Source organism: Lissotriton vulgaris, chromosome 1_1 (genome assembly GCF_964263255.1).
Source record: "Lissotriton vulgaris chromosome 1_1, aLisVul1.2, whole genome shotgun sequence".
Classification (NCBI taxonomy): Eukaryota; Metazoa; Chordata; class Amphibia; order Caudata; family Salamandridae; genus Lissotriton; species Lissotriton vulgaris.
Window position 1 is genome coordinate 1630970501 of NC_141685.1, and position 21567 is coordinate 1630992067.

Below are 21567 nucleotides of genomic sequence, written 5' to 3' on the forward strand. Positions count from 1 at the left end.
GTCCGTCGACCTGAATCGATATAGTTCAGAATAATAATTCCTAAAGCAATCGGCTATAGAGCCAGGATCTAGTTTTTTAGGCGCCAAAAAGGCATTCGATATTGTTGAATGGAATTTCATGATGCTGGTGTTGAGGCGGATGGGTATTGGTGACCTTTTCGGGCAACTGGTGGCAGTTTTGTATAATATATCTGCCAGAATCCCTGTTAGCAATCTGGTAACGAACCCTAATACCATTTCTAGGGACACTCCCCAGGGGTGTTCACTATCACCTTTACTCCATGCTTTCGTAGCTGAGCCTTTGGCATGCGCCCTCAGAGAATATCACAGCCATAGAGGGATCCGGTTATAATTTAATAATCTCCACTTACGCAGACGACACTCTTCTATACATCAGGGATCTTGAAATTAACCTCTGCCCAGTGTGGAGAGGTGGTACGGCATGGCACATTTTCTGAGCTCAAAATAAATTGGTCTAAATCCACTATTTTTCCACTCACCCAAGCTATGGAACAAATAGAATTAGAGTTCCCTCTATCCTGGTCTACGGACCCAGTGCGCTATTTGGGCATTCAGGTGCATACGAGCTGAGACAATATTTTTCAAGAATTATGGTAAGGCAATAACTAAATTAGGAGACGAAATTAGTAGATGTGTGCGGCTACCTTTGTCCCTTATCAGGCGTGTATCCCTAATGAAAATGGTAATTTTGCCTAGATTCCTGTTCCCGTTTTTAAATATACCTATGGTCCTTCCCTCCCACTTCTTTAAATTCATCAAGTCTCTATTGGTCAGGTTGGCTTGAGCTGGAAAACAGCCTCAGGTTAAATGGGATGTCCTTCTTCCATATCACATGGGCGGGCTTGGTGCTCTGGATCTGGAGCTTTATTACCAACTGGCACAATGCTTGCATGCCTTCTATTGGATTAATCAGCAAACCCCACCTCCTCATCTAAATAAAGAGGATTGCGGTTGCGCCCTCTCATCTATCTACGTCCCGGTTCGGTACTCCTCGTAGGAGTGCTGCAACTTTAGATTCTATAAATTCCACCACCCACCCGTGGCATAATCTACTAAAACAACAAGCTGCATCTATGCTGTATGTAATTTCCACTCACACCAATATAGTGATGTGTATGGCTGCCGATATTAAGCGAACCAGAAGTGTAACGTGCCCTGGCGCTATTGGGTATATCCAAAATAGGAGACCTGTTTGTAGATGGTAGAGGTCATGGATGGGAGGAGTTACTCTTGGAAAAACAGGATGTCTCCCCTCTCACGATATTCCATTTGTATAGGGTCAGCCACATTCCCAGCGATAGGTTAGGTGAAGACATGCTGGAACTACCGGAAGTGGCACATTTTTCTCTAATGTTATGCATAAAATCCCCATGTAAAATGGTCTCCCACATCAATAGCACGGTACAAGGAAAGAATTATTACATTAAAGACAGGTTAGAGTGGAAGACTGATTTGGGGGTCACCCATGAAGATGAAACATGGAGCTACTGCTGCGAAGCTAAAAAACAGATTTCCCTGAATGGAAGGCACCGACTCATTCAATTTAAATTTCTTAACAGAGCATATTATACACCATCACGATTACACAGATATGGTCTACAGGATACAACGAGAGATGCAGGGAGGAATCAGCAGGTTTTCTACATTTGGCCTGGCTGTGCCCATGTATAGCTCACTTTTGGATATTAATTAAAAAAAACATTAGCACCATTATCGCAGAGCCTGTGATGCCAGACCCCTTATTGGCCCAACATGGTTTCTCTAGGCGGCTGCGGAAAGATGTAAGGCGACTGGTTGATATGGGATTGCTGATAGCAAAGCTGGGAGTAGGAATGCGCTGGGCGCGAGGTCTCCCCCCCCCACCATGGCTCAATGGTCAAAAGATATATTGTTCTGCAACACGCAGTCTGCATTGTATAGCAAAATACTCCCGCCCCAGAGTCGACCTAAACATTTCTGAAGCCTATATCAGGCTTTCCTAGCTGGTTCTGAGTGAATTATCTGGATCATGCTCTTTTCTAATGGTGGGTGATGTGTTGCAGGAGTATATATTACTGTTGTAGATGGGTCTCCCGGGGCGCTAGAACAGGTAATCATCTAATAATATTCGTCCTCAAACTGTCAAGGTTAACATCTCTGCACAAGTTTTATTTGATAATATGACAATCGCACGTTATGACAACTGATACGTTGCCATGTGAGGATTTACAATGTAAAAATGTCTATTCCTTGGGTATTGTTGTTTACATACTGTATCCAGATACAAGTAATGCTTCTGATTTTATGTACATGGATACTGTGACTGCTTTTTTCCCACTCTTTATATCTCCTTTTTGTTTTCATTGCCATGTGGGTTTTTTCATTTCTGTAAAAGCAATAAACAAAATAAAAAAATAAAAAATAGTAATACACCTTAGCACTCAGAAAACAAGAGCAATGAAAAGTTGGGAATGATGGCCTTACGGATTGAATCTAAAATAAGTAGCTCCAGCGTGGAAAAGGTCTGGCACACCACTGGCAGATTTATGTTAACATTTAAGACTCCCCATACAATCACTGCCTAAAAACAGACGATGACTGCTGTGGCCAGAAGAAGACACATCATGTCCAAGACCATATCGTTCTTTAAAATGCTCAATTGACTGAGGTATATGCTTGATAATGAGGTAGAATATCTCCCCAGATACCTTTAATTGTGAACTTGTGGTAAATGAAATGCCTGTGGCTAAATATACAATCATCTGCCTCCAGCCATCCGAGGGATCGTAGTAGACTGTTGTGGTAATCTGTATGGTATCACACATCAGTGAAAACATCAGGAGTTGTGTCAGCCTTCGTCCAAAGAATACTGAAGGATTACAGTGAGGGAAAGGACTTCTACATTATTTGAGGCCACACCTCAGTGTGTACACTAGGACAAATAAATGTGTTGCTGTTCTAACTGGAATGCCCCCTGCACAGCTTTGCGAGTGTGCATCACTGTCTTTGGTTACCCAACTGAGAGTTTCCGAAGTAATCCTTACTTGTTATGTGTGCCTATAGAGTGCAACAATCAGGTGAGCATGTTACTCTACAATCTAAAAAGGTTCAATGTATTACTTCCTAATGAGTTTTTAGGTCGAGTCTGGGCAGCGCATGCGCTGCTCTGTGAACCATGCTGTATTGGAGTATGTACTTGAAGCTCAGCCCACTCTGCGCCCATATTGGTCATTGGCTTGTGTCACTGTCCTTCATAAATGCAGGTTTTCAGATTTGTTATTAGGCTTGTTAGTCCCTCCTTAGTACCGCCTTGTCTTCATTTGTAATCTTCCAAGAGGACTAGCCCTTTTACATCAGTTGTTACATGGTACGTCTTTTTTAGTCTGTAAGCAGTATTTTTTTAAATGAGTATCCCTAAGTGCAGGAGGGTCTCTCATTTGCAGTTGTGACCAGCGGCGTGCATATTTAACTCGTAGCAAACGGGAGCTCTTCAGGGGCCATGGGAGACAGAAGGGGGCAACTCAGCAATGCCTTAAGGGAGGTCAAAGGTGCATTATGTAATTTCCACTAGATCTTGAGTATTTATTTTCTGAAGGAACATTTTATGCTAAACATGAATATGCTTTAGGTTTGCTCCTCCGCTCACTTGCTAAAAACCAAATTTGTCCCTCTGGGAAATGGATCCTAAAAAGAACGAAACTCTTCGGCTGCATATGTCTCTTTGGACACTCTCTCAGCAACCATAAGCACAAACCTGAGATCCAAAGTGCAGCTCCCTGTGCTTTGCTCCTCGGTTTAGATTACCTATAAAGGGTGTGCACCCTTCAGCTTAGCGTTGCTCTTTCTCATTTGCTTCTCTCCCCCTTCCTGCCATATTGCTCTATTGTTTGCTTCCATATGCCCTCCGTGCCCCTTCCCCCCTGCACCATAATTTTTGCTTCCCCACATCCGCAGCTTTGCTTCCCCACACCGTCCCAGTCGGTGTTTCTTCTGCTACCTTCTGTTTGTAATCCTCCCACACACTTTTAAACAAGCATTTGGAATGCAATAGGTCTCGCATTTGCAACAGTTTAAGGTATTGGTATTGTAAATGACAAAGCCTTTTATTTAGGTTTTAAAAAACAAAACATAAATAAAAGGCATTGTCATTTATAATGCCAATAGCTCAAACTAGCGTAAATGCGAGACTTATTGCATTGCAGATGCCTGTTCTTGAGTTCTTATCTCTTTTTAGGTCTCGGACTAGCGCCCCACGCAGTGGGCGGAGTCCGAGATTATATGTTTTGTAGTATGGGGGCTTGAACCCGCCCCTCTTCTCCATTGGCTGGCCTCGTAAATGCTGGCCAGCCATTGGAGGAGAGGGGCGTCACTCAGTTCAGGCCCAGTCTTGAGCAGATTCGGGGGCGTTTTTCCTCTTTTTTAAGCCCCGCCCCTTTTCTAGTGGTGGGCGTGGTGGGCGTTACACCCTCCTTCTCGCCGAGGTCCCAGTCTATTCCTCCTGTAATGTACCTTTTGCTACCTCTTGTTATAGACAGGGTGATCCCTTTCAGGTTGGTTGCTTTGCTGTCACCAATCACACTGCCCGTTTTGTCAATACCAACGCATCGGTGTATACCGCATGCCAGGACTTATGTATAGGCATTTTTTTTTATATAGCGCACTACTTACCCGTAGGGTCCCAAGGCGCTTCGACCGCTGCGAAACCCTTCCTGGCTTCCCTGAGAGATGGTCCCTTAATGGGTATCTCCAGGGTGAGACCAGGCATCTCCGGCGGTCTGGTGGGGCCGTTAGTGAAGATGAGGCAAGCTAATGCCCAGAGTTGCCGAGTGTGATCGCTGATCAGAGTGGGCACCGAGGCGAGAGAATTATCGAGTCCGCTGACCCTGGTCCAGAAACCTGCCGCGCCGGGAATCGAACCCTGGTCCCGGGCCGTCCTCTGCTCTCGGGTCTGCCGCCTCTAACCAGTGAGCCACACTACTTCACTTATGAAACTTTGCTGCTTTGGTTGCTAGGCCAATCACTTCCTTGAGTGGGCGGTTCTTGTTTCAGGCCTTTTTCCTCAATTAGCAACTGTAAACACTACTCTTCTCACCTTCAGGAGCTGCGTCAACTTGTGCTGTGTGAGAAGAGCGCAAACTGCGTTGAAAAATAAACAAAGACAAGCCCCGCCATATAACGGCATGCATGGGTGTTCAGCACCAGCGGTGGTCAGTCTGCTGCTAGCTCTGTATGGCTTTTTCATGAAAAAACTGGGGTTAACCCTGTGTCCCTCAGAACCTGGGTATATTATGATTAAAAGAAAATTGGTTCTGTCGGGTAGCGAAACAACTAATTTGTAGATTCTATCTGTGTTTGATATTACCACCTCCCTCTGACAGGAATTCACAACAGGTTCTTGCAATAAATGAAAAGAAAAAGCCTGTATAGAACTATTTGTATCTTTATATTTTTCAAGATGCGTTCAAAATAATTCATTGGTGACTGTCAATATCATAGTAAAAAAGTGCAACATGTGACAATAGTGAATAGTGCTTATGTGACACATACAATATGTACAAAAATAATTTCCAATATAGACAGTTTATACACATATATACAGATTCAACTTTCAAAAGAGGCCATCCATTAATACAAATTTACAGAATCCCATTTCCCAACAATTCTCGGCTGGATTCGGGAACGCTGACTTATTGCAGCGTTCCCGAATCCAGCCGAGAATTGTTGGGACAATCTCATTTCCATTCCGGATTTAAGGACTTCGATCTGATCCAGTCCAGGTGACTCAACCGCACTTGAACTCTAGGACTGTCGTGCTCGTTACATCCGTCTTGAGAAAGACCCGCTGCGACCTCATTCATCTTGGCTACGCGAAGGGTCGAAACATCGACATTTCTTCTAATTGGCCCCAATACTCCAGAAACCCAATAGCATTGACAAAGCAACAAATGGGATTCTGTAAATTTGCAGTGGTGGCAGCTCATCTCAGAAGATCAGGGTTCCCAGTGTTCCCTTATCTGGACGACAGGCTGCTCTAAGCAGAGTCACCAGAGATGGTGCTTCATCATCTGCATGTAACAACTCAACTGTTGTTCAACTTGGGCTTTTCAATATATGTGCAGGAAATCGGTCCTTCCAGAAAAACAGACCAGTTGAATCCTTTGAGCAGCACCGCAATTCTTCAGACAGAGATTCAGTGTAGGTCCAGTAGTGTCTGATTTGGGAGGGTCAGAGACCCAGTGCATATACCCAAATGTGTCTTTGATGAAGGGGAAACTTCAAGGAATAGCTTTGAAGTGCATAAGCACCCCTTTCAAGCCAGTCCTGTCTGCCAGGCTATCTGAGGATCACCTCTTTGAGCCCCCTTTAAGACAGTCGGCTTGAGTTCTTGTACCTTTTCCCTCAGTTTTGCTGCCGGGCTGAACCGAGGAGTAAGGGAGGTGTGAGGAAAGGAGACACAGCTGTATTATATGAGCCCGCCCCTTCCACCAGCCTTTCTCCAACACTACTATGGTCTTAATTTCTGTCCCCCTCGAGGTGTTTTATCATACTAATTGCAGTCATCGGGGGTAGCACTATTGGAATTGGCAGAGGAGAAGAGTGTGGGTAACGTAGGTGACGTGGATAAAGCAGAATCCTCAACCGTAAGAGAAAGCCTCCGAAACTGTCAGCCCAATCAGACTGACCTTAGCACCGCTCAGACTATTCCCCACCCTGCCTACTCGACGGAACCCCCAAAGAAGAAGTAAAGGCAAGCAAATGCCAGTGTCCACTGCACACGAACAGCCCGAAACCGGAGCCTCGTAGTCAACCCCTGCGCAGCAGGAGGTCCTGGCAAGCAGTTGTGAACTACGTACCAAGTGACAAAAAGCTTTGATTTGTTGTTTTCTTTCTCAAGCTCTCAAAAATGCAAGAACACCTACAGCACATATTTGCAATGGCCAGGCGATTTGTTGGAAGAAAAATTTAATTTGAACACTGGTCTAAATTATGCTTCGGATTTTTGAGACTAGTGCCGACAGATAAAGTGCATGGCTTTTAACTCTGGGCAGTGGCTGTGGATGCGTCACAAGTATGTGTTGTTGGCATTTAGTTTTTCCTGAGATTCCTGGCCAATTGTCTTGCTTCTCTAGCCAGGTACCAATATCCACGTCTTCAGAAAGCGAGCCCAGTGCTAAAGAAACAGAAAATATTTACAGTACACCACTAATACTAAAATAGAAATAGTGCACTACTATTACTAACAAGCATTGGCATAGCCAATAGGTCTCCCCTTTGGGATATGCTGCATAAGCGAATACTTATAAGGTCACAAAGGCGAGACCTGTTGGCGATGCCAATGCTTGCTAACTTTTTAATCTATTTTATATCAATGCTAAACAAGTTTCTTCTTTTAATCATTTTTTAACAAAGAAAAAAACTTTTTATTCATACATGTGTTTTTAGCTGGCTGGAGTTTCCATGTTTATTGATAGGGACCCTTTATTAAATGCAATTCTGACTTGGATTCCAGTTTATATAATGTACTGAAAGCATAAAATACTGCTCTCTTTTAAAACATTTTTTAAATATGGACTCTCCTAGATGTATGGTTTGATCATTGTTTTGAAAATTGTCTTATGACATTTTGTATCTTTTAGGATCTGTTTGCTAAGATTGAATAAAGATACTGGACTTGCACATTTAAGGGGTTGTTGAGTGCCAAGCCCCCCACACTAGTTCCAGAGAAGCCTTGAACCGCCTCTTACCCCATCACCCTGAGAATTTAGTGCTAAAAATGCGTGCTTGGTGGTCAATTTTCAGTGCCATACTAGCGGTGCCCTGAAACATACAAACAAAGCCTTTCAACTTTGGCCTGGTAGATTAGTCGTCTGTATGCAAATTACAGAACAAATGTTATGCTATTCAAGAGCTACTCTGCTCACGGACGGTACACAGGTAGAGCTGTCTGCATCTGAACATCAAAAGACCTTAGGTCAACCTTGTGCAACATCCCCAAAATGTGCTATATCTGCATCAAGTAGAGTTCCTCTCAGTGCTATAAATGGGCCGGTACTGAGTAGCGTCACTTTTTTTAGGTCTCGCTAGAGTCAGCGCATGCGCTGCCCTTGCAAGACATTTAGTAGCTGCTTCAAAAAGCGCTACCTTGCCGGCCACCAGCTTGCTAGAACGCGCACAAGCACTTGCGACATGCACAGAACTTTTCCCCGCCAGGAGCGTGCGCACAACTTGCATCACCACTCATGTTTTTTAAAATTATTATTTCATTTTGAGGCCGCGCAGCGTTACTTTTGAAGCCGCGCGGCCAATGCTTTTTTTTTTTCATTTCATGACTTTTGCAGCCGCGCGCCGTTACTTTTAGGGCTGCAACGCCATTGCTTGTTATACAGTGCGAGCTCGACCTGAAGGTATTGGGGCGCCTTACATGTGCACCAATTACATTACACAAGGTCAAATTCAATTTGAAGAAACAGGAGATCATGTGGTTTGTCCAGAACCATGGGATGTCGAATTTGAGCCGACCCCAGTTCCAAGTCTGCCAATAACAACTTGCCAACTAAGCTCAATTCTCATTCTGCAAAAGCAGACGGCATACACAAGTTTAAAGAAGTGTGAAAACTCTGGAGCTCCGAGTGGGCCCAAATCGATGACTTTAAATGCTTTTTATCTGCAAATTAAAGATCCAGCTGGGTCAACGGTAGTCATTTGATGCCAGGTGCAGGCAAGCAGGCTGCTTCTGTAGAAGGATTAGAGGCAGCCCGCCTCCTGAATGCAAAGAACAGAAGCTCTGATACAAGCAATCCCCACACTCAAAAGTCAACCGTGGCAAGCTGCTAACACCTGCAGTCAATGCAGCGAACGTTTGCACAAAGCACGTGACTTTGAAAGCATTAGTAGGTTCTAATTAATAGTCTGTGTGTTCTGCAAGAAGAACAAGGCGGGCACAAAGAAGCAGCCTCGTTCACAGGGCATTTTCCACCCTTCTGAACCGCCTTTTAGATCTCTGCTCATTTTGTTCTTTTAAAAAGGCCTTTCGAAATCCCACCGCAAAAGAGCAAACCCATTTCTCAGTGGTACCAGGAGATCAAAAGTGTGAGGTCGGGAACTAACTTTATATCTGCTTTTTGTGCATGTCACGAGGGAAGAGGTGTTTTATCACCGACTCAAGAAACTGCAATGCAGCGTCTAATTTAATCCTGATAAAGCGGGTCATCAGATGGCCGCAGCGCTCACCTCCTGCAGCAGAAAGCAGACAAAGACGGGCCATTGATTCATGGGCAGCTGCGGCACGGCGCGAGGCGAGCCCCCGCTGAGAAGCAATCTCCGCCACCAGGCAGAATGCACCAAATTGGGCACGATTAAAAATTGCCGGGCAAATAGATCATCTTAATTTAATAACACAGGATAATTAGAAAGTGATTTATGCAGAGGAAGCCTTTCGCATTAGAACATAGCAAAATGTCCAGTGCCAATTTTTACACTGTGACAAACAGAGCCCCCGAAATACTGCAATTTAGATCATGTTTATTTGTTCAACCTTGCAGAGAGATTGCTACCGCTGTTTTCACAAAACCAAAGCCACTAGCAGCACTGTGGCAACTGATAGAGGCGGTAGCAAGCTTGATGCAGTGCCACTAGTGCAAATCAACTAGTTATAATTGAAACAAGAATTGGCATATTCACTTTGGGGACCTTATAAGTGTTTAGTCATGCAACAGTTGATGTGGTTACACCAAGGATATTGTGCTGCATAACTAAACACTTATAATGTCCCAAAGGCGAGACCTATTGGTTATGCCAATACTTGTTATTTTGAACGGGACAGTACCAGCGCTTCTCAAGAGAAACAGAATATTTCAAATTGGAGAGTACCGGCATTTTTGAGAAACAAACAGGTACTCTGGTGCAGAGTACCTGCACTTCAATTTTTCTATTTCAAGCGCTGGTTACTGTCCTAATGCTTAATTAAAACAACATACTTACAATGAATGTTTGAACTAAAATGGGGTTCCTAGTTACTGATATAGTGTAAAGTTCCAGTGGCTCTGTGATGGAAAAATTGAACATTTCAAAACATTTGGGGCCAGTCACATTGATCATTACTTCGCAAAATGTAAAGCCCATCCTGAATAGTTCAGTTCAGTTTGAGCTTTATTTCGATATAGTACATATCATAAAAGCAATACAAACATCAATAAAAACAATTCAACAATACACATTATAAAATACCCTACGGGATCACGATAAAAACATTTATGAATAGGTAAAAAATACAATACAAGGAGCGAGCACATTACTGGATCAACAGCTTCTTAGTAGATCTTATTCGCCATGCCCAGCCTAGAAATTTAGCCATACAGCAGGCAAAAAAGGGGCGGGCATCTGAGCGCAATATGCGTAAGCCTTCTGAATGTGATCTTGTTCCCAGGCTCCTACATAAGGGCTTTAGCCATTTTGATCTAGGCGCTGCATAGGCATTGCACTCGAACAGTAGGTGGGCGACAGACTCGACCCTTGAGATACAGAAAGGGCAATATGGAACAGTTTGTAGTGGTGGGTACCAGGTGGAAGTTAACAGTCCTAAGGGGAGTACACCCACCCTAAATCTGAAGTACAATGATCTGTCGCCCGAGTTGTGGATTAAATCCAGATAAGGTTCTCTGTGGGGGAGCTCCTTAACCAGCAAAAACTGGGCAACAGATTTACAATGGTTTGGGTTGGACATTCTCTTATTGTCTACCCAAGACCAATAGGCCTTCTTTAGGAGTTGTTTGGACGGTGCTGTTTTGTTGACCCAAGCATCTCCTAAACCCAACTCGTAGAGTAGTCGTTTGACCTCCCTGAGCCAGGATATCTTGCAGCATCCTGAATAGACATTTAGAAGTCTGCCACAAGGTCTTTTTCAGCAACTTATTAAACGCCTTGGAACAGTGACATTGGACAGTCCCTGGAAAAAACTAAAAACACGTTATTTACGTGGGGCACCCAAGGCAACGCCTGAAGAAGCAGCTGAGTACCGAAATGAAGAACTGGAGTAATGTCTTAGTGAGCTGTGATCCCATCTTCACAAGCCCAACCTCGGTCTCAGAATTTTTTTTTTGTAAAACACACCTCACACTGTCACTGCTTATCTCAACTTCCTTACGACACTATTGCTTTTATTATTTAACATCCGTGCACAGCTCAACAGGACCAAAAACCATTTGGGGGCTTTGTGAGTAACTCAGCATCGAAGACTCAGACCCACGAATTATTGTACAAAAGTAGAAAATCGTAACCAAGACAGCGCTTGAAGATTAGTCTGAGATTTTACAGCGGAGACATATCCAATCAAAATACCAGTAAAGAGAATAGATAAGTTGTTGAGCTTTGTTGAAGTAGCATATGATACCATACCATATATTTTCTTCATAAACAGACTCCCACACCTCCGCCGTTAACAGCCACCCTGCTTTCAAACCCCACTCACACAAACTGAAGTCGTTGTCACCGATCGAAACCTCGAACACGTACCCTCAATACTGTGCGACTATTCCGAGCCCGCCCATATGCCACATCAATCGGTTTCGCTCTTGGAATAACTGTCTGATTGGTTGGTGGCCATGCTCATCAATATTTGTTAATCGAGTGTTTCCGCTCAGTTTACACAGCCAACAGGGAAATGTAGTTTCTTGCTTTGAGCAAGCACTCGTGCCGGGCGGGGCGCAGGAACTTTACCAATAGTAACAAAATCATCAACTCTCCAGTCTCTCAGAAACCTCATGCGCTCCCCCGCAGACGCGGGAGAGTGCATAACATCGAAAGACACAACTGGAAGACGGAGGGAGATCCCCATGAATACACAACGTGCACGGGCCCGGCCCAATAAAATGGCCACCACTCTGTCGAAACGGACAATGTCAGTTCACGGCTGCTCTTTGCTGCGGTCAACCTGAGCATGCAGCTAGCTGCAGCCATCTTGGAATGGTGTCGTTTTACATTAACGAACTGATAAAAAGTGGAGGCACGAAGAATAATTTAAGACATTCACTGCTTTGAACTTTTTTTCTTGAAAAATTCAATTTTTAAGATAATAAAGTACGCGCATTTTTATTTGTGTGACCTATGTCATAGCTGATAGGCTACTAATGTATTATTTAGCCCACGCCGCCATGCAACCGAAGTAGTTTTTCAAGAAACACTAGCATTCCCTCTAACAGATTGTAAGCTGTTCAAATGGAATAGCAAAACATGTTAACCGTCTTCCTTGTCGCCTGCGCTCCGGTCTTTCTGGTGACGGGGTACGTACGCATCCATTCCAGGGCGTAGGGGTGGGGCTTGATGATCGTCCGGCCTGTTTCCGGGTGACGTCATTTCTTCCGCGTTGGCCTGGACGTGGCAGCGGCGGGTGCAGCAGGAGCAAGTGCCCAAAAAAACCGGGGTACCTAAACGACACCGGCAGGACTGCGCCAGCTTCTAGTGCCGACATGGGTCTCACCATTTCTTCGCTCTTCTCCCGGCTCTTCGGCAAGAAGCAGATGCGGATCCTCATGGGTGAGGCTTACTTGAGAGCCACTCAGCCAGTTTAGGAGACATCCCACTCACAACCACCCGTTCCAACCGATAGTCAATCGACGTTTAGTACTTATGAACAGTCAGTTCCTAATATAACTATGTTTTTTCCTTCTTTTAATTGCATTGCTCCTCCCAGAGGTACAAACCTCTACAAAGCCAACCTCCCCCACCCGTAACCAGGAGCGCAGAAACATCCCAAAGACATAACACAGTGAACGTATAAACCCCTTGCCTGTGAAATGTCACGTTTTATGTCCCCGGGCCACCCAGCACGTTGATCGCACCTCGACTTACCAGGCAACTGAAACCACAAAATAGCAGTGTTTGATAGCCAATTGAAAGACTACTACCAAATTTCGGGACAGAACGAGAGCACCCAAGCTCCATAATGTGGGAGCATGGGAAACTCGGAGTCCAAGCAAATGTATTTAATCGCCGCCACCTTTCTGTTACGAGGAGACCACATACAAACTGCAGACGGAGAGAGCAAACCCTTCTCTGCTCGCTTAGCGAGGCCTAATTGAGGGCATAGGAACAGCGACCCTCACCCGGGTTAATGTGGCTTTTTTGTATCATCCCCGCCTCTTGTACTCTTGAGTAGCATCCCAGGTGCACGGAAGGGAGCCGACCTTCACCCCACCTCACTCCAATCTTTTCTTAATATCGTGTAACGCCTGGTCCCTTTCTGACAGTGGCCATAGAATGTGTTTGAAAGAGTACCAGTGTTGACAGTTGTGGGGTCACATTTCAACTCCGTAGTTTCGCCAGACGTGCACATTAATGGCTTGGCTTGACAGTCTCACGGTGGACCATGTATACTCGTTCCTAGTGCTGGCAACGGAGGTGAAGCTACTAAATTAAGGGAGGAGACGTCCGCACGTAAATTAAAGTCGCACTACTGCTGCAACTGTGCACCCCTCCTTGCTTGTATACTAGGCATGATGAAGGATATACCCAAGGCCCATCATGCTTACATTGCCTCATTTGTTCTTGGTTCATAACATCGTGCTGTATGAAACTTTTTTTTGTAAAAACATCCCTATAGCAGTGTACTTTTAATAATTCATGGGTCAATTATGTATTATCCCGATTATTAGCATCTGTTAATAATCCTTGACTCAATGCATTCATACATCAATAATATTACCTCGCCAGTAGCACACAAGTTCAAGTTGTTTTCGCATGTCTTTTTAATTTTTTTTTCTCTTTTGAGTATACTTTATTGGTTTTCACAAGGTATACAGAAGGCGTATAGTAGGGTGTACTACAAGGGTATCCAAGGCAAAGTTTTACATATGCATATGCATTGTGAGATTGGGGCGCCTTAATGGACACCCGAGCCTACCTCAGCAATCATTTGCAGCTGAAGGACAGGCAAAGGAAAGGAAGGAAAAAGAGAAGAGAAGGAGTTAGTTAGGCGAGCTGTAGCATCACATTTGCATATCTATACACATGATTGTACAAGGAAGTTCAATTTTGGCAACTTTACATAACATCACAGACTGGTGAGTGTACCCGTGAAACATATCTCTTGAATACAGTTATACAGATGGAGCTGCAGTAATATGATTCCTTCGTGAGCTCTTTTATTCATGGTGGATCATAAGTCTAGGAACGTGTAGAGAGAGTTCCATAGTGTTCTGGCTGCCGGTTTCCATGGGGAGTTTAACACTGTTGTCAGCCCCTCTGAGGTGGATGATCCAGTATGGCCTAATGATCTAACACTTGTATCCTTTTAATTTTTCACAATGTGACTCTGCTGTGGACAATATAATTGAGATGAAATGCTGTAATAGATTTCATCTTACGGGCAGAGGGCCTACGTCACCCTCAGTGCCTCACGTGTAACTTTGCCAAAAGTACTCATAGGGAGATCCATGACACAGTTTATCGCAACAGCTGTTCTCTGTGAGATGGGATGGGGAATCCTGTTGTCGCACCTCCTACATACGAGGTTTGCAAGGGCGGGGGAAGGAGAGGGTGGGAAATGAGAGGTTGCAGATTGTTGTCTGTAGTTACGGTGCACCCATCTGGGGGATTCTCCGTATTAGTTTTCTCTGTTTTCTAATTTCTTTTTCCTTTCTCACCTCTCTTCTACAAACGGTTGCGAATACTTCTTACTGTATGCATGACAAGTGAGATATGGCACACAAATGCACCCTAAACATCTGTTTAGACTGAACTCAAGGCACATGGGAAATGTATCCCTTTTATGCATAGTTGGGGAGGGGGGGCGGCCTGCCACCTATCCCCTCCTGGGTCCGGGTGACAACCCCGGGCGCCTTAAGGAATAGAACTGTGTATCTACCACACAACACCCCATCTGATGGCCAGCAATAGCACACTCACCCTGGCAACTGACATCAACACAGTGTCCCTAAATGTTAAAGGTCTTAAACCACCCAATCAAGTGCCGTAAAATCCTAGGATACCTAGCCAAAACTAAAGGGGACAAAATCCTTCTACAGGAAACAAAGCTGTCTAAGGATGATGCCAAACTCTCTAGAGGTAACTAATCTCGCAAATGGCTTGCTTGCTGGCCGTTAAAAAGAAACGGGGAGGGTGTTTCTTTTTAACGGCCACAACAACAGCAGGCTCCTCGCCACATATCTGAGAAGGGGGGGGAGAGCTAATCCACGTTGCAAACATATACAGCCCCAACATGGATGACCCAGCGTTTTGGTCCGAGGTGTCTAGCACATTGGAAGGTTTCCCCCAAAATGACCTCATGGTAGCAGCAGGAAACTTTAACATCCCTTTAATATAATTTTTACTGTAAGAACCACAAAGCTGCTGTTTATTCTTTCTTCCTCTAGACTAGGCCACGGTCCTCCAGGGTGTTGGTGAAAATTTAAAGTCTATTTGGTACATTATGAATTTTCTGACGGGGCTTCCTTTATCACTCGTTAACGTTAATCTTAATGTTGTCATCTCTTCACAGGATGCCATGCCATTTCTTTCTAGTCCATATAGTGTTCGCATGGTGGTTCCACTCGCAGTGGCTCTGGTCCTAGGTATTTTCTATTTTACTAACTGCCACTTTTTTTCTTTCAGTTGGATTGGACGCGGCCGGCAAAACCACAATCCTGTATAAACTAAAATTGGGTGAAATTGTCACAACCATTCCAACGATCGGTAAGTGGTGGATGCCTCTTTACGTCTCCATTTATTTGCACTTATGTTGTGGCATTGGAGAGTCCAAAATGTGGATTGGAATTATACATAAACTCTTGAAACAAACTAGGTAACGCATGAATTCCAAATTGGCAAAATGTAAGGAGGCCAATAAGGAAATTAAATTGCTGAGTATATACACATCCGCTCGGGCATGGGCTTGCCAGCCTAGTTCAGCTGCAGTGGGTTGCATCTGATATCATTAAGGTAGACACTGCAGGAGGCGGTTCAATGCACTTACCCTCCAGATATCTTAACTGAATTCATACAATATTATACCAACTTGTTTACTACAGGGAGGAGTTCAGATGCACATATGTCCATATGTGCTTAGAGCTACACTGGAAAGGGTAGGGGCGATGGAGCGAGAGTGCTTATCCCCCCCCCCCCCCCCCCCCACACCCATATCAAAAAATTGATTGAGTAATGGCAAGGCCTTGGGCAGCAGCGTATTCTAGTGGAGTTTTATTAGGAGTTTGTGGAAGAGATTTCTCCATTCAAATAAGAAATGTGTGAGGAGACGCATGATGTGCTCATATGGGAGAGGTAAGCCCCTTAAATATAGGGACTGGTTCGAGTACTTGGCTGTGAACAGGCTGAGGTTTAAGTTTACCTTCTTCCTACGGCCTAGACATTTTTGGTGCTCTCTCCAAACGTACTCCTCTGACCTGGATATGTAATCTAGCCTCTTTTCGTATAATGCAGCCAAAGTGCTGGTTTCGTGAGCGAGCAGCGACAACAATGGTGTAATGCTGTGTTACCACAGTAGTTACTGTGTGCATTCAGTGTGGTGTAAATGTAATTGTGAGCCTGTTAGGATTACAAAATATAACAATCAGGTGTTTTTTTAAAATGCTATTTCAAGTAAGTACTTTTTGCAAAAACGGATCACTAGAAAACGAAGAAAAAAAATGCCCCCACCACCCAAAACGTCTGTAGGTGACCGATAGACAAGTTCTGGCATAGTACGTTCTTTTCAGAGATGAGTGCTAGCCTTCTGTACCTTCAGTAGGAACAGGTTAAATCATCTGTGGCAATAATGGGTTAAAAAAATGGGTACATAAATGTGAGGGGAGGCACAGGAACTGATATACATGAAGTACTATGGTCGTCATCACAAATAAACTAACAAGTCTTATTGCCACTCCTTGATCACTTTAAAAAAAATATATTTTATTAAAGAAAACAACAAAAGCAGAGTCATCATCCAGCAATTAGGCAATAAAATACAGAATCAAATAAATCAGGCATATACAGAAAAATCACTTTAAAGATCATTACATCATCTCGATCCAGCCCTATCCGTTGCCATTTCCACCGAGGGGGAGGTACAGATCTCGCCTCTATAGGCATCCCAGTGTACCCATTTTTTATCCCACTTCTTGGGGCATCCTCTGACTTTAAATACAGATTTTTCTGCCAGCATGCATCTGTCCATTTCTGCCACCCAACCCACCATGAGAGCCCTCTGGGGGGCACCCCAGTGCATTGCCACTGCTTGCTTTACTAACAGGAAACCCAGGGCCACCCACTGAAGCTCCATGTCAACGAGGTCTGTAGCACCCCATATATTAAGAAGCGCTTGCTTAGGGGAAAGAGGAATGGGTTTCCCCAACGCCTCTGCTATTTTACGAACCGCTCTGTCCCAGAACCATTGGATAATTGGACATTCCCAGAGGACGTGGTAAAAGGTGCCAGGGCGGCCACATCCGCGGAGACAAATCTCATCCGGGTGTCTTCCCAGTTTGGCCAGGAGGGGGCGAACATGTACGTTCTGTGTAGAATTTTCAATTGGATCAATCTCTAGCTGAGATTTATTGCCGTTTCCCTAGGGGACATTAGCGTCGATCTCCAGTCTTCATCGTCTAGGTCTCCCACGTCCTCCTGCCACTTGTCTCGCACGGCCTGGAAGGAGTCGGGCATATTGTTGCATAGTTTACGATACGTGCACGATATTGCCTTTGTCTGGAGTGGCTCTGAAAGTAGCCTATCTTCTAGGGGAGAGACCTCCAGAAGGCAAGATCGTGTTTCTGTTGGAGTTTGGCAAAAGTCAATAGTTTCCCCTTATGAATCAAGTCGCCTAGAGTGGAGATGCCTATCGTGTCCCACCTGTCAAAGCCCTTAAGGTGACAAAGGGAACCCAGCCTTTGGGATGCCCAGAGCGGGGTGGCTTGAGTAAATCTGTCAGACCAACCCAGGCTTTTAGTAGTCCGATGCCAGATTTGTGTCATGGGTCCCACATAGCGATTTCGGGGGAATTTTCCATATAAGGCGCCTAAGTAACCCTCCTGTCCCGTCTGATAGCGCTCTAAATAGAATGCCGGGGTTGGCAGGTGACCCGTGGATCCAGGAGTTGGTGGCTACTAGTTGGGAGGCCCAATAGTAGAGGCGCATGTTTGGCAAGGCAATACCCTCATCATACCATCCCTGAGTTAGTTTATTCAGGGCAATTCGAGGCGCTTTACCATCCCATAGGAGGAGCCGCAGATCACCATCCAATGCACGGAAAAAGGAGTCCGCAATTGGGTAGGGACAATTTTGAAGGACATACAAAAAGCGTGGAAGTGCTAACACTTCGAAGAGAGCTGCTCTGCCAGGGAGGGACAGGGGCAGCGTACACCAGTGGGAAATGTTACTATGGAGCTTCTGGAGCGGGCCCTTTAGGTTGTGTTCGAAAAAGAGTTTGGGATCAGGAGTGACAAAAATACCCAAGTACTTGAAGCAATCGTTGGCCACAGCAATGGAGAACCCTCTCGGGAGCACGGGGGTGGGCCGTGGAGACAAAACAGGGCCAACTTGGACCAGTTGATTGAAAAACCAGAGTAGTTCCCGAAATTCCAAATGACATGAAACAGACTTGATGGAGGATCTGGGAGAGGAGACATACACAAGAGTCTCATCCGAATACAGGGAAATTTTATCAGTTGTATCTTCATTCCATTTCAGCCCTTTGATTGAGGCATCTGTACGGATTCAATGGGCTAGAGGTTCCAATGTAAGCACAAATAAGAGGGGGGAGAGGGGACATCCCTGCCTGGTTCCCCAATGCAGTTGGAATTGTCTGGATGTAAAAGCGTTGACTCGCACCTGGCCTAACAAGTTGGTGTATAGCAATCGGACCCACTGGATAAAAACCGGGTCAAAGCCAAAACGTTTCAGGACCTCAAAAAGGTAAGGACCATTCTATGGAGTCGAATGCTAGAGTGGCATCTAGGGACAGAATTGCGGCATCCTCTTGTGTATATAGGGTTGCCTGCCCATTACGTTATGGAGCCTACGGAGGTTTAAAGCCGTGTTCCGGCCCGGAAGGAATCCTGACTGATCGTCATGCACAAGGGAGGGGAGGACTGTGAGGAGTCTGGTGTCCAGAAGTTTGGCCAGAATCTTAACCTCGGCGTTAATGAGAGAAATCGGCCTATAGGAGCCACAGTCAGTGGGCGGCTTATTGGGCTTATGAATTACTACTATGGAGGCGAGACGCTGGTCCAGTGGCAGACTCCCACGTTCAAGACGTTCCTCAAACATAGCTTTTAGGTGAGGAATCACTTCTTGGGCCATCCCCTTGAGGAATTCGATGGGGGATACCATTAGGCCCCATAGCCTTGCCCGAGTCGATAGCAAAGAGGGCGCTCGTAAGCTCCTCGGTTGTGAGGGCCACGTCCAATGCCTCTCAATCCGAATCGGAGATAGTGGGTAATCGCATCTCCTCTAGAAGGAGGCGGGATTCGTCCGCTGAGTAGTATGCTCTCGAGGAGTAGACCTCTTCTAGGTGGTCTGCAAATGCCTCAGCTATGTCCTGTGGGTCTGTGATACGCGAGGCATCGGGACAAATCAGTACCATCTAGATCCCGGTTTGCGGCGTTCCAACCAAGCGAGCATTTTACCTGCTCTGTCTCCTAGCTCATAGACTTGGTGGCGAGTTTGCAACAGTTTCGCCTGAGCCTTTTCTAAGGCCAGCATTCTGTATTCCATTTGTTTCAGTTGGAGACGGGCAGCGGTTTCAACGGATGGGGTAGTGTTGAGGTCAGATTCTAAGTTGAGCAACTCTGACTCAATTTGAGGCAACAGTTCGGCCTGCTTGTGTTGATATCCGGCTTTAAGAGCGATCGCCCTCCCCTTAATGTCTGCTTTATATGCTTCCCAGATTGTAACGGCCGATTGGACTGAACCAAGGTTCTCGGCAAAATAATAATCAGTATGTTCGAGCAGGCTGTCCCCGATATCAGGAATTTTCAGGAGCCATGGGTTGATAACTATGGGACCCCTGGTCACCTGTCGGTGGTAGGTGAGTTCGACATTGAGGGGAGAGTAATCAGAGATACCTCGGGGGAGCCCCTTTGGATTGCGTAAGAGGCCAATGTCTGCCGTGTGGCTAAGGATATAGTCAATACGGGACATACTGTTGTGGGCGTTGAAATAATGTGTAAAATATGGGTTATCGGGGTGTGAGGTCCGCCAGAGGTCTTCTAAGCCCATTGCCTGTGTAAATTCCAAGAGGGCCGAACACTGTTTATGGGAGCCACGTTGGGGGTGTCTATCTATAGCGTCACCCATCGTCATGTTAAAGTCTCCACCTATAACCAGTGTACCCTGGGGGAGGTCTAACAACAGTTGTTCTAGAGTCGTCAGGGCGTCTTTGCTCAGTGCTGGCGGGATGTAGGCTGAGATAATGTTTAGGTGTCGCCCCTTCCATGTGGTCTCGGCCAACGTAAAGTGGCCCAGAGGGTCAGCCCACGTATTAGTACATGTAAGTGGAAGACTTTTCCTGACGAGGATACCGGTGCCCCGGGAACCTGAGGTGAACCCCACATGTATCAGTAGTTTGTACCCCCCTTGATGGAGTGCTCGACATGTTACCCATCAGGTGTGTCTCTTGGAGTAATACTACATCAGGAGCGTGGCGTTTAAGGTATTGCAACGCCACTCCCCTCTTTATCTTGCTTCCAAGTCCATTGACATTCCTCGTCATGAGGGTGAGTGCCCTAGTATGGGTTTGCGTCATGTTGTGTTGTATAGTGGGGATAAGGATTCTAGCCAAAAACTGTTAGTCGGGAACCAGGACCAAGGACCGATATCTGTAAAGGATAGGATGGCAATTGAGGCTGGACGGCAGTGTCTGTTATGCCCATATGTAAGGAGGACTCTGCAATAACTGCAAACATCAAAGAAAATAAAAAAGGCCATTGAAGATCGACCGAAAACAGAACCCCTTCTCGCCCTGCCCCCCTGCCCGCGGACTTATAACTATCCACTCCCCAACTAGGCAGAGTGCCTGTCTCCCTCCCAAACATCGATGGGGTGTGGCGAGCCTAGGGTGCCCCTGCTGTAAGAAAAAAGGATTGTCTAGCCTAGTGCATCTTTAGAACAAAGTATATCCATAATCGCATTCACATCGTATAGGAAACAGTGAAACAAGCAGGATGTTCCATAGTATCTGGACCAGCAAAAAGGTCATGAGTAGTTCAGGGGTGGGCACTAGCCAGTGAACCCAGCCCGATCCGGAGTAGGAAGTCTGTCTCATCAGGCTGGTCCCAGGACAGCGACTTGGATTGACAGCTGAGATGGAGCGAGCAGCTGAAGAGATCACGCCCAGAGAGTACATAAGGAAGGAGTCCAGTGCAACTGAAGTCAACAATGACAGCCGTGACTGTCCCATAGCACCACAGTGAAACCAGGACTGAGCAGATCCTAGCATCGAGGCCACGAAGTAAAGTGCATTGAGAACAGGAGTAAGTACCAATCGGTCAAGAAGTGGCCGGTCCGTGGTAGAGGTGGTCCGTGGCTGGTCCTAGAGCAAAAGGTACTCCCCTCGGGACGACCCTCAGATTGGATCCAAATGAT

At 45.5% G+C, this 21567-nt stretch overlaps 2 protein-coding genes across 4 annotated transcripts in view; one reads left to right on the forward strand and one right to left on the reverse strand.

The window, feature by feature from the left end:
* Positions 1 to 11588, reverse strand: part of GCC1 (GRIP and coiled-coil domain containing 1) — a 57711-nt gene extending 46123 nt beyond the window's left edge. The window contains exon 1 of one of the 3 annotated variants that reach the window (XM_086918852.1): positions 11512 to 11588. The gene's annotated coding sequence lies outside the window, so the exon portion shown is untranslated. Of the gene's footprint in view, positions 1 to 11394 lie in introns of all 3 variants that reach the window. The other 2 variants (XM_086918851.1, XM_086918850.1) reach the window with 2 other exon arrangements.
* A 717-nt stretch (positions 11589 to 12305) lies between these two features.
* LOC147750945 (ADP-ribosylation factor 4-like) overlaps positions 12306 to 21567 on the forward strand; it is a 53324-nt gene continuing 44062 nt past the window's right edge. Inside the window, exons 1-2 of the mRNA XM_086918853.1 lie at positions 12306 to 12531; positions 15607 to 15687. Coding sequence (XP_086774979.1) covers positions 12465 to 12531; positions 15607 to 15687 — 148 coding nt within the window. The 5' untranslated portion in view covers positions 12306 to 12464. The remainder of the gene's footprint in view (positions 12532 to 15606; positions 15688 to 21567) is intronic.